Source organism: Oncorhynchus masou, chromosome 24 (genome assembly GCF_036934945.1).
Source record: "Oncorhynchus masou masou isolate Uvic2021 chromosome 24, UVic_Omas_1.1, whole genome shotgun sequence".
Classification (NCBI taxonomy): Eukaryota; Metazoa; Chordata; class Actinopteri; order Salmoniformes; family Salmonidae; genus Oncorhynchus; species Oncorhynchus masou.
In genome coordinates this window covers 92,635,757-92,649,631 of record NC_088235.1, presented here as the reverse complement: position 1 = coordinate 92,649,631, position 13,875 = coordinate 92,635,757, and the positions used below count along the sequence as shown (strand labels likewise).

The 13,875-nt window shown below is 48.7% G+C and overlaps 1 protein-coding gene across 1 annotated transcript in view; it reads left to right on the top strand.

Annotated features, from left to right (window-relative positions):
* LOC135513039 (carboxyl-terminal PDZ ligand of neuronal nitric oxide synthase protein-like) overlaps positions 1–13,875 on the top strand; it is a 186,801-nt gene that overhangs the window by 74,057 nt on the left and 98,869 nt on the right. Inside the window, exon 3 of the mRNA XM_064935692.1 lies at positions 11,160–11,252. Coding sequence (XP_064791764.1) covers positions 11,160–11,252 — 93 coding nt within the window. The remainder of the gene's footprint in view (positions 1–11,159; positions 11,253–13,875) is intronic.

Here is a 13,875-nt window from a genome sequence, read left to right as displayed (position 1 = left end):
CTGTCTGATGATGTGTGTGCCTGCGTGTGTATGTACGTGGTTTACTGTCTGATGATGTGTGTGCCTGCGTGTGTATGTACGTGGTTTACTGTCTGATGATGTGTGTGCCTGCGTGTGTATGTACGTGGTTTACTGTCTGATGATGTGTGTGCCTGCGTGTGTATGTACGTGGTTTACTGTCTGATGATGTGTGTGCCTGCGTGTGTATGTACGTGGTTTACTGTCTGATGATGTGTGTGCCTGCGTGTGTATGTACGTGGTTTACTGTCTGATGATGTGTGTGCCTGCGTGTGTATGTACGTGGTTTACTGTCTGATGATGTGTGTGCCTGCGTGTGTATGTACGTGGTTTACTGTCTGATGATGTGTGTGCCTGCGTGTGTATGTACGTGGTCTACTGTCTGATGATGTGTGTGCCTGCGTGTGTATGTACGTGGTTTACTGTCTGATGATGTGTGTGCCTGCGTGTGTATGTACGTGGTTTACTGTCTGATGATGTGTGTGCCTGCGTGTGTATGTACGTGGTTTACTGTCTGATGATGTGTGTGCCTGCGTGTGTATGTACGTGGTTTACTGTCTGATGATGTGTGTGCCTGCGTGTGTATGTACGTGGTTTACTGTCTGATGATGTGTGTGCCTGCGTGTGTATGTACGTGGTTTACTGTCTGATGATGTGTGTGCCTGCGTGTGTATGTACGTGGTTTACTGTCTGATGATGTGTGTGCCTGCGTGTGTATGTACGTGGTTTACTGTCTGATGATGTGTGTGCCTGCGTGTGTATGTACGTGGTTTACTGTCTGATGATGTGTGTGCCTGCGTGTGTATGTACATGGTTTACTGTCTGATGATGTGTGTGCCTGCGTGTGTATGTACGTGGTTTACTGTCTGATGATGTGTGTGCCTGCGTGTGTATGTACGTGGTTTACTGTCTGATGATGTGTGTGCCTGCGTGTGTATGTACGTGGTTTACTGTCTGATGATGTGTGTGCCTGCGTGTGTATGTACGTGCGCGAGACGGAAATGCTGCATCCAAACTCGCTGAAAAGGTTCATTATTATGACAGTCATCGATGGATGGCCCGGTCTCATTGGTGGGTCAGATTAAGGGGTATTTGTATGTGTGTGAAAATAGCTTTTGAGATTGAAGATGCCATTATGTTTGTCTGATGGTATTGTTATTGCTATGATGGATTACGGAAATAATTACCTGCTTATCTGGCAATATGGAGGCTAAATGTTAAATAGATCACATGCTGAAACACACACAATATAGTCTTTACATGACAAGTCTTCCTTGTTACGTAAGGATTCGTTTTCTAAGCCCTGTCTTCTTTACAAGATCTAATTTTCAAAATGGCAGCACAAAAAAATTATGGCCTATGCCTTTTTTAGCAGGGAGCCATTGTTGTGTTGACTGTCAAAATTAGGTCCCTTTATTTGGTCGTTTCATGTGTTGTTGAACATCCTATCATCAGTATAAGATGTAGATTGGAAATTGAAAGTGAATGTGCTGTGGCACCTCTTTACGAGCCTGCCAGACCAGACTAGTTGATGTGATTTACTGTGAGATGGAGCAGGATCATGAGGGATAGACAGGCCTATTTAAATATTGTCACATTACGCCACATAGATGCATATACTGTATGTGCCAGCCGTTCATTGAGAGGCATTAGATGGACGCTGTAATCTGTAAAGAGGTCACTCACAACGAACACTTACGGTATGCACACACACACATGTCGCATAGACAGTCACAGTACTGTACTGTCTATCTGTCTTTGCCGCTCTGTCTGTCTGTCTGTCTGTCTGTCTGTCTGTCTGTCTGTCTGTCTGTCTGTCCCAGTTTAGCTGTCTGTCTGCCTTCCTGCCTGCCTGTCTGTCTCTCTGCCTGTCTGTCTATCTATCCCAGCTGTCTGTGTTATCCACTGACCTGGTAACAGGTAGTGGTCAGCAGATTATTCCTCCACAGGGTTAGCAAGGGATGAGATTCCTGGCAGGCCTCATAGCAGCCTGTCTAATATCAGAGATACTGGTAATACTCTCCTGGAATGAATACTCTCCTCCAGAGAATGCTCAAAATCCTGACTGCTGAATTAAATAAAAGATGTAATTATGTTACCAGGGAATTGCCCTGCACTGAACAGGCCAGGTAGACCAACATGATCTCATTGTTTCCCTTCGAAATTCAACGTATTAAGGATGATTATTTTTGAAGATTTCATTTTGTATGGTTACAGGGTTAATTCCACATGGTTACAAGGTTAAAACATAAACAACTCAAATGTTAATAGTTTAGGCACTCATTCTGAGAGGTTAAGGTTACGGCTATGGTTTGGGGAAGGCTTAAAACAAAGTAATTAAAAACGATGCGCTAGGTATCTTTAGTATTCATAGTGTTCTCACAGCTTGCTGGAGCATTGTGAACTGTAGTGTTCTAAGCAGCACGCACCAGCTCCAAGCCTAATGAGTTCGCACCCAGTGCTGGACAATCGGTTCTCTTTTTTTTTTGAAAGCCGAGAAAAGCATTCAGTATATCGACGTTCTCAGGACCTTTTCAAACATCCGAAATTGCTGTCTATTTCTAGTGACCAGCCTGGGCAGACACCTCACCCAGACACAGAAAAACTTTTAATGGACTTTTAAAACCTTGCCAGTATGGATCAGCTGGTGTGGATTGTACTGAATACTTGAATGTGCCGAGAGACTGAGATTTGGGGTTTTCTACGCTGAACGTAAAATGCACATGGTACCTGTGGCCTGTCTGCATCAGGCATCAGTCCAGGACCAACACAAAAGACAGTTAGCCTGTCTGCATCAGGCATCAGTCCAGGACCAACACAAAAGACAGGTAGCCTGTCTGCATCATGCATCAGTCCAGGACCAACACAAAAGACAGGTAGCCTGTCTGCATCAGGCATCAGTCCAGGACCAACACAAAAGACAGGTAGCCTGTCTGCATCAGGCATCAGTCCAGGACCAACACAAAAGACAGGTAGCCTGTCTGCATCAGGCATCAGTCCAGGACCAACACAAAAGACAGGTAGCCTGTCTGCATCAGGCATCAGTCCAGGACCAACACAAAAGACAGGTAGCCTGTCTGCATCAGGCATCAGTCCAGGACCAACACAAAAGACATGTGGCCTGTCTGCATAAGGCATCAGTCCAGGACCAACACAAAAGGCAGGTGGCCTGTCTGCATCAGGCATCAGTCCAGGACCAACACAAGAGACAGGTGGCCTGTCTGCATCAGGCATCAGTCCAGGACCAACACAAAGACAGGTAGCCTGTCTGCATCAGGCATCAGTCCAGGACCAACACAAAAGACAGGTAGCCTGTCTGCATCATGCATCAGTCCAGGACCAACACAAAAGACAGGTAGCCTGTCTGCATCAGGCATCAGTCCAGGACCAACACAAAAGACAGGTAGCCTGTCTGCATCATGCATCAGTCCAGGACCAACACAAAAGACAGGTAGCCTGTCTGCATCAGGCATCAGTCCAGGACCAACACAAAAGACAGGTAGCCTGTCTGCATCAGGCATCAGTCCAGGACCAACACAAAAGACATGTGGCCTGTCTGCATCAGGCATCAGTCCAGGACCAACACAAAAGACAGGTAGCCTGTCTGCATCAGGCATCAGTCCAGGACCAACACAAAAGACATGTGGCCTGTCTGCATCAGGCATCAGTCCAGGACCAACACAAAAGACAGGTGGCCTGTCTGCATCAGGCATCAGTCCAGGACCAACACAAAAGACATGTGGCCTGTCTGCATCAGGGCATCAGTCCAGGACCAACACAAAAGACAGGTAGCCTGTCTGCATCAGGCATCAGTCCAGGACCAACACAAAAGACAGGTGGCCTGTCTGCATCAGGCATCAGTCCAGGACCAACACAAAAGACAGGTGGCCTGTCTGCATCAGGCATCAGTCCAGGACCAACACAAAAGACAGGTGGCCTGTCTGCATCAGGCATCAGTCCAGGGCCAACACAAGAGACAGGTGGCCTGTCTGCATCAGGCATCAGTCCAGGACCAACACAAGAGACAGGTGGCCTGTCTGCATCAGGCATCAGTCCAGGGCAAGACAGGTAGCCTGTCTGCATCATGCATCAGTCCAGGACCAACACCAAAGACACCAAGTCCACAAAAAGACAGGTGGCCTGTCTGCATCAGGCATCAGTCCAGGACCAACACAAGAGACAGGTGGCCTGTCTGCATCAGGCATCAGTCCAGGACCAACACCATAGACAGGTGGCCTGTCTGCATCAGGCATCAGTCCAGGACCAACACAAGAGACAGGTGGCCTGTCTGCATCAGGCATCAGTCCAGGACCAACACCATAGACAGGTGGCCTGTCTGCATCAGGCATCAGTCCAGGACCAACACAAAAGACAGGTGGCCTGTCTGCATCAGGCATCAGTCCAGGACCAACACAAAGACAGGTGGCCTGTCTGCATCAGGCATCAGGGCATCAGTCCAGGACCAACACAAAAGACAGGTGGCCTGTCTGCATCAGGCATCAGAGCATCAGTCCAGGACCAACACAAAAGACAGGTGGCCTGTCTGTCTGCCAGGCATCAGGCATTCGGACACATCAGACACATCACAGGACCAACACAAGAGACAGGTGGCCTGTCTGCATCAGGCATCAGTCCAGGACCAACACCATAGACAGGTGGCCTGTCTGCATCAGGCATCAGTGGACCAGGAGACAGGTGGCCTGTCTGCATCAGCACAGTCCAGGACCAACACAGACAGGTGGCCTGTCTGCATCAGGCATCAGTCCAGGACCAACACAAGAGACAGGTGGCCTGTCTGCATCAGGCATCAGTCCAGGACCAACACAGAGCAGGTGGCTGTCTGCATCAGGCACCAGGTGGCCTGTCTGCATCAGGCATCAGTCCAGGGACCAACATTACAGACATGGCCTGTCTATCAGGCAAGCACAGTGGACACAGACAGGTGTCTGCATTGATTCCAGGACCAACACAAAAGACATGCAGGCATCAGTCCAGGCCCATATTTGGTCCAGGACCAACACAAGCAGACAGGTGGCCTGTTATTCATCTGGGCATCAGTCAGACAGGTTGTGCAACAGGGCCAACACCATAGACAGGTGGCCTGTGCATAGGCATCATGGGATGTGATGTTTTGCATCAGGATCAGAGCAGTCCTAGGCATTAACCCTGATTCATCAGAGGACAACACAAAAGACAGGTGGGGCATAAGGCATAGTCCAGGACCAACACAGATGTCTGCATCAGGCAAGTCCCAGCCAAAGACAGCCTGTTAAATCAGAGCATCAGTAGGCCAACACCAGGTGCCAGCATAGGCATGTCCGGGACCAACACAAAAGACAGGTGGCCTGTCTGCATCCATCAGTCCAGGGCAAGAGACATAGTCTGCATCAGGCATTGGGCATCAGTCCAGGGCCAACACAAAGACAGGTACCTGTTTCAGTTAAAGTATTTTGGACTAAATAGAAAGACAGGTGGCCTGTCTAGACAGGTGGCCTGTCTGCACATCAGTCAGGCATCAGGGCATCAAATGACACAACAAGACAGGTGGCCTGTCTTCAGGGCATCAGTCCAGGGATAAATGAAATTCCAGGACCAAAGAGACAGGTGGCCTGTCTGCATCAGGCAATCCAGGACCAACACCTAGACATCCTCTATCAGGCATCAGTCCAACCAACATTAGCAGACATTTCTGCTCAATATACAGGACCAAAAAGACAGGTGGCCTGTCTTAGTCAGTCCACCCAATTGACAAGCCTTCTCCCATCTTAAAAAGATGAGCATCAGGACCAACACCATAGACAGGTGGCCTTCTGCATCAGGCATCAGTCCAGGACCAACACCATAGACAACTGTATGATCAGGCATCAGTCCAGACCAACAAAAAATCAGGCATCAGTCCAGGAAATCACAGAGACAGGTGGCCTGTCTTTTAAAGACATTTGCATTCAGTCCAGGACCAACACAAATTATGGTGTCCAGGAAAATCCAGGAAGGTGGCCTGTCTGCATCATGCATCAGTGGCCAACACCATCACATCTACAAATAAGCAAGGTTGTCTGCATCAGGCATCAGGCATCAGTCCAGACCAGAGGTGGCCTGTCTTCTTTAAGAGGACCAACCCTGGCCTGTCCTCCACTGCAAAAGACAGGTGGCCTGTCTGCATCAGGGCATCAGCCAGGGACCAACACCAAAGACAGGAAGCCAATATGTTGAAAGCATCAGTGAAGAGACAAATGACAGTCCAGGACCAACACAAAAGACAGGTGGCCTGGCATCAGGCAAGTCTCAAATAAAATCATTGTATCCTCAAAGACATCAGCCAGTCCGGGACCAACACAAAGACAGGTGGCCTGTCTGCATCAGGCATCAGTCCAGGGCCAACACAAGAGACAGGTGGCCTGTCTGCATCAGGCATCTGGGCATCAGTCCAGGGCCAACACAAAAGACAGGTGGCCTGTCTGCATCAGGCATCAGTCCAGGGCCAACACCATAGACAGGTGGCCTGTCTACATCAGGGCATCACAGGTGGCCTGTCTACATCAGGCATCAGGGCATCAGTCCAGGACCAACACAAAAGACAGGTGTCCTGTCTGCATCAGGGCATCAGTCCAGGGCCAACACCATAGACAGGTGGCCTGTCTGCATCAGGCATCAGTCCAGGACCAACACCATAGACAGGTGGCCTGTCTGCATCAGGCATCAGTCCAGGCATCAGTCCAGGACCACACAAGACAGGTGGCCTGTCTGCATCAGGCATCATCCAGAATATTTGCATTTAATAGACAGGTGGCCTTTATCAGGCATCAGTCCAACTAATATTAAGACAGGTGGCCTGTCTGCATCAGGCATCAGTCCAGGACCAACACAAGAGACATGTCTGCATCAGGCATCAGTCCATACTTACATAGAAGGTGGCCTGTCTAATCAGGCATCATTCTGTCTGCATCAGGCATCATGTCAAAGTGAAGAACATCAAGAAGACAGAAGGTCAACATCATTGTCTCAGTGGATGGTGAAGGTGGCACCAACAAAAAGACAGGTGGCCTGTCTCAGGCATCAGGCATCAGTCCAGTATTTATTTTTCTTTTATACACCTAGTTGGCCTTATCAGGTCTCAACCAGATTCTTTCCATTTGATCACATCAGTCCAGGACCAACACTTAGGGGTCTGCATCAGGCATCAGTCCGGGACCAACACAAAAGACAGGTGGCCTGTCTACATCAGGCATCAGTCCGGGATCAACACAAAAGACAGGTGGCCTGTCTGCATCAGGCATCAGAGCATCAGTCCAGGACCAACACAAAAGACAGGTGGCCTGTCTGCATCAGGCATCAGTCCGGGACCAACACAAAAGACAGGTGGCCTGTCTGCATCAGGCATCAGTCCAGGGCCAACACAAGAGACAGGTGGCCAGTCTGCATCAGGCATCTGGGCATCAGTCCAGGGCCAACACCAAAGACAGGTGGCCTGTCTGCATCAGGCATCAGTCCAGGGCCAACACCATAGACAGGTGGCCTGTCTACATCAGGGCATCAGTCCAGGGCCAACACCATAGACAGGTGGCCTGTCTACATCAGGCATCAGGGCATCAGTCCAGGACCAACACAAAAGACAGGTGTCCTGTCTGCATCAGGGCATCAGTCCAGGGTGAATGGCCTGTCTGCATCAGGCATCAGTCCAGGACCAACAATAGGTGGCCTGTCTGCATCAGGCATCAGTCCAGTAGGTGGCCTGTCTGAGGCATTCAGAGAAGGTGGCCTGTCTCATCAGGTCAGTCCAGGACCAAAATAGACATTGTCTGCATCCAGGGACCAACACCATAACAGGTGGCCTGTCTGCATCAGGCATCAGTGAACAAGAGACAGGTGGCCTGTCTGCATCAGGCATCAGTCCAGTTCCAATCTGTGCCCTAGCATCAGGCATCAGGGCATCAGTCCAGGACCAACAGTAGACAGGTGGTGAATCTGTGCCCTGACCACTAGACAGGTGGCCTGTCTCCAGACAGGTCAGAGACCAACACCAACACAAGTGACATCTGTGCCCTGTCCGGGACCAACACAAAGACAGGTCCCTGTCAGGCATCAGAGCATCAGTCCAGGAAGACAGGTGGCCCTGCATAGGCATCAGTCCAGGACCAACCAGACAGGTGGCCTGTCTGCATCAGCATCAGTCCAGGACCAACACAAAGACAGGTGGCCTGTCTGCAGCATCAGTCCAGGACCAACACAAAGACAGGTGGCCTGTCTGCATCAGGCATCAGAGGCATCAGTCAGGTGAATCTGTGCCCTGTCTGCATCAATATTGCTCCAGACAGGCATCAGGGCATCAGAGTTCATAGACATCTGTCCAGGCCCTGCTGCATCAGGCATCAGTCCAGGACCAACACAGACAGGTAGCCTGTCTGCATCAGGCATCAGTCCAGTGCCAACACTAAGACAGGTGGCCTGTCTGCATCAGGGCATCAGTCCAGGGCCAACACCATAGACAGGTGGCCTGTCTGCATCAGGCATCAGTCCAGGACCAACACCATAGACAGGTGGCCTGTCTGCATCAGGCATCAGTCCAGGACCAACACCATAGACAGGTGGCCTGTCTGCATCAGGCATCAGTCCAGGACCAACACAAGAGACAGGTGGCCTGTCTGCATCAGGCATCAGTCCAGGACCAACACAAGAGACAGGTGGCCTGTCTGCATCATCTGGGCCTGTGGCCTGTCTGCATCAGGCATCAGTCCAGGACCAGGGACAGGTGGCCTGTCTGCATCAGGCATGAGTCCAGTGCCAACACATAGACAGGTGGCCTGTCTGCATCAGGCATCAGTCCAGGACCAACACCATAGACAGGTGGCCTGTCTGCATCAGGCATCAGTCCAGGAGACAGGTGGCCTGTCTCTGCATGCCACCATAAATGGCCTGTCTGCATCAGGCATCAGTCCAGGACCAACACAGAGACAGTGGCCAGTGAATCAGGTCAGTCCAGGACCAACACAAAGACAGGTGGCCTGTCTGCATCAGGCATCAGTCCAGGACAAGTAGAGGTGGCCTGGATCAGGCATCAGTCCAGGAATCAGGTGGCCTGTCTAAATCATTGCATCAGTCCAGGACCAACAGTAGACAGGTGGCCTGGAGCATCAGGCATCTGTGCCCTGATAAGGTGGCCTGTCTGCATCATTGCATCAGTCCAGGACCAAGGGTAGACAGGTGGCCTGTCTGCATCAGGCATCAGTCCAGGAATAGACAGGTGGCCTACATCTGCATCAGGGCATCATTGTTCCAGGACAAAGACAGTGGCCTGGCATCAGGCATCATCCAGGGCCAACACCATAGACAGGTGGCCTGTCTACATCACATCAGGGCATCATCAGTGATAGACAGGTGGCCTGTCTGCATCAGGCCTCCAGGGCCAACACCATAGACAGGTGGCCTGTCTGCATCAGGCATCAGTCCAGGACCAACACAAGAGACAGGTGGCCTGTCTGCATCAGGCATCAGGGCATCAGTCCAGGACCAACACAAGAGACAGGTGGCCTGTCTGCATCAGGCATCAGTCCAGGACCAACACAAGAGACAGGTGGCCTGTCTGCATCAGGCATCAGGGCATCAGTCCAGGACCAACACCATAGACAGGTGGCCTGTCTGCATCAGACATCAGGGCATCAGTCCAGGACCAACACAAGAGATAGGTGGCCTGTCTGGCCACACACCACAGGCATTCGGACACACACAGACACACACAGACACACACACACACACACACACACCTAGCTGTTTCTGTCTGGACCAGGTGCAGGTGGCTACAGAGCAGACAGGAGAGGACACACAGACACCACACACACACACCCAGCCTAGTCAGTTACCAACCACAGAGCAGGCGTCCGACCGGAGGAACATTAAAGCGATATATTAAAGACATGGAGGCAGCAGGTTCACATTGATTCATGCGGCTGCTAGGCCCATATTTGGTTATGGCAGAGTTGTTATTCCCAGTCAAGTTGTGCAAATGTAAATCCCTATGGCTGTGTAGGTATGGTGTGTGATGTTTTTGAAGAGCAGAAGCTTTCCTATGCTTAACCCTGATTCATCAGACACCCGCAGGGAGAAGGCTAATCGACTCTACAGATGTAGGGAAGCCAGCCACAGCCTTAAAACCTCTAGCTACCCTGCCAGCTAATGCCTGCAAGTGGCTACCCTAGTAGCTAATACCTTTGAGATCTCAGCCATAGACAATACCTTTCAGTTAAATATTTTGGCTAAATAGAAAGACACACACACACACTCTTTCCCTGGATAAATGAAATTCAAATGAATGTAAAATACTAATGACTCCTCTATCAATCCTAACCAATTAGCACACATTTCTGCTCAATATACAGTGGGGCAAAAAAGTATTTAGTCAGCCACCAATTGTACAAGTTCTCCCACTTAAAAAGATGAGGCCTGTAATTTTCATCATAGGTACACTTCAACTATGACAGACAAAATAAGAAAAAAAAATCCAGAAAATCACATTGTAGGATTTTTAATGAATTTATTTGCAAATTATGGTGGAAAATAAGTATTTGGTCACCTACAAATAAGCAAGATTTCTGGCTCTCACAGACCAGAGGAGCCTCTTCTTTAAGAGGCCCCTCTGTCCTCCACTTGTTACCTGTATTAATGGCACCTGTTTGAACTTGTTATCAGTATAAAAGACACCTGTCCACAACCTCAAACAGTCATGAACCGTACATCCGATTGACTTGAAACTCAAAATGTATGTTATCACATCTGTCTCGAGTACGTTTGAGAGAAGCTAAGCAATATGTTGAAAGATTGAAGAGGAAATGACAACTCTCTCAAATAAAATATTGTATCCTCAATTAAAGCCTAATAACTTCACTTCTCTACACTTTATCAACATGAAACTTGCATATGAAGTGTTTTGAATTGTTACATGGGGCTTACATGAGGGAGGATGTTTAACACTTCAAGCGCCCCGTTTCATTGCTGCTTGCAGCTATACTTTCATTTATTTTGGGGGCAATATTTGATTTAATTTTCACTTTATATGCTAACTAATATTAAGAAATCTTTCTTTCCTCAATACAAATTCAATGTCTTAATATATACTTTCTAATGTTAATCAATCATTCTTTCCACAGTATGAATTCAAAGTGAAGAACATCAAGAAGAAGAAGGTCAACATCATTGTCTCAGTGGATGGAGTGAAGGTGGCACTCAGAAAAAAGTTAAAAGTGAGTATTTATTTTTCTTTTATAACCTGTTATTATCTCTCAACCAGTTTCTTTCCATTTGAACTGTCCAGAGCTTAGGGGCAGGGCGTAGAGTGGATGGCTGTTGTGTTGTTTCTAACCAACCCCAGTCAAACTGCGCACTCAGCCATTTCTGAGAAGTGTGATATCCTGGGGTTGTGAGTGGAAGAGTGAGTGGGATTCATAAACTGTCACCAGCAGTGAGAGGGTGTGATGAGTGAATCTGTGCCCTGCTAAATATTGTTCCAGACAGAGTAGAGTTCAGTGAATCTGTGCCCTGCTAAATATTGCTCCAGACAGGGTAGAGTTCAGTGAATCTGTGCCCTGCTAAATAACGCTTCAGGCAGGGTAGAGTGGCAGAGAGGGGTGAATCTGTGCCCTGCTAAATATTGCTCCAGACAGGGTAGAGTTCAGTGAATCTGTGCCCTGCTAAATATTGTTCCAGACAGAGTAGTGAAGTGGCTAAATATTGCTCCAGAGAGTAGAGTGAATCTGTGCCCTGATAAATATTGTTCCAGACAGGGTAGAGTGGCGGAGAGAGGGTCTGTGCCCTGATAAATATTGTTCCAGACAGGTAGAGTGGCGGAGAGGAGTGAATCTGTGCCCTGATAAATATTGTTCCAGCTAAATATTGCTCCAGACAGGGTAGAGTGGCAGAGAGGGGTGAATCTGTGCCCTGCTAAATATTGCTCCAGACAGAGTAGAGTGGCGGAGAGGAGTGAATCTGTGCCCTGATAAATATTGTTCCAGACAGAGTAGAGTTCAGTGAATCTGTGCCCTGCTAAATAACACTTCAGGCAGGGTGGCGGAGAGGAGTGAATCTGTGCCCTGTGTTCCAGACAGAGAGGGGTGAATCTGTGCCCTGCTAAATATTGTTCCAGACAGGGTAGAGTTCAGTGAATCTGTGCCCTGCTAAATAACGCTTCAGGCAGGGTAAAGTGGCAGAGAGGGGTGAATCTGTGCCCTGCTAAATATTGCTCCAGACAGAGTAGAGTTCAGTGAATCTGTGCCCTGCTAAATATTGCTCCAGACAGAGTAGAGTGGAGTGAATCTGTGCCCTGCTAAATATTGTTCCAGACAGAGTAGAGTTCAGTGAATCTGTGCCCTGCTAAATATTGCTCCAGACAGGGTAGAGTGGCGGAGAGGAGTGAATCTGTGCCCTGCTAAATATTGTTCCAGACAGGGTAGAGTGGCGGAGAGGAGTGAATCTGTGCCCTGATAAATATTGTTCCAGACAGGGTAGAGTGGCGGAGAGGAGTGAATCTGTGCCCTGATAAATATTGTTCCAGACAGGGTAGAGTGGCGGAGAGGAGTGAATCTGTGCCCTGATAAATATTGTTCCAGACAGAGTAGAGTGGCGGAGAGGAGTGAATCTGTGCCCTGATAAATATTGTTCCAGACAGGGTAGAGTGTAGGATGAGAGCAAATCCATTCTATGCTATGCTAAATATACCCCTGTTTTGCTCTCCATGTCATTTGTATAAAGCTTTCTTTATGGCAGTTTTACAGTGATTTGGGTTAATAATAAACCTTGACAGTAGTTCAACTGGGTTTACCTTGAGTGACCTCTCACCTGTCTCTCAGTTTAACTACAGTATTAACATCAGTCCCTATTAAAGCTAGAAGTACACTTATAACCTCTGATATGCAAACAAGCCTAAAGGTATATAAAGGCCAGTGGTATTCAGCAGATGTCTTCTTCCTTCCTCAACCCTCCATTGTCTGGAGTCCTGTATGGAGATCTACTTTCTCTCCTCTCTCTATTCATTTTTTTGTAAAGAGAGGACAGTACTAATGCACTAGACATGGCTCAAGGCAGTGACTGAAGGCTGAAGGCTACACTTAAGCTCTATAGGAATCTGTAATGCATTTAGCCTGTATAGGACCCTTTAACATGCCTTAACAACCTTTAACACTGGTGCGGAGGGCGAAGGGAGGCTACAGAGAGAAGGTATGTGGCCTGATATAAATATCCCCTAGCTGCATTAGCTTCCTCCCTCCCTCCCTCCCTCCCTCCCTCCCTCCCTCCCTCCACACTGATTACAGTCAGGCCTTAATTGAGTTGTCCTTAGTGGTCGTTTTCATTTGACCACTCTGAAGGGCAGCGAATGCGTGTGTTTGTGCGCGCATGCGTGAGTTCATTCTTGCGTGCATGTCCACTTTTTAACACTCTGAAAGCCAATGGATGCTTCTATATCCGCAAGGATCCGTCAGCCTATTATGCAGCTGTCTATATCTGCTGTCGTCGGTCAATCGCTCATAAAGCCTCATCCACACATCCCAACCAACACAGATCTGTGAATGAAGCTTTATTTATGCAGTCAGTAGAGTGGGAGAATGAGACCTAGAATGAGGTATGGAGAAAAAACAATACATGAACACCAACTGCCAGACAGTCTTATATCAGAGTGATTCCAGTGCAGAAGGGATTTCTCTTTAGAGTCCACACAGACCCAGGCCCTTTAGAGTCCACACAGACCCAGGCCCTTTAGAGTCCACACAGACCAAGGCCCTTTAGAGTCCACACAGACCAAGGCCCTATATGTGGAACTCTATGGGATCCTATGGATGGAGAGAACAGAGAAAGGAGGAAGAAGGCAGTGGT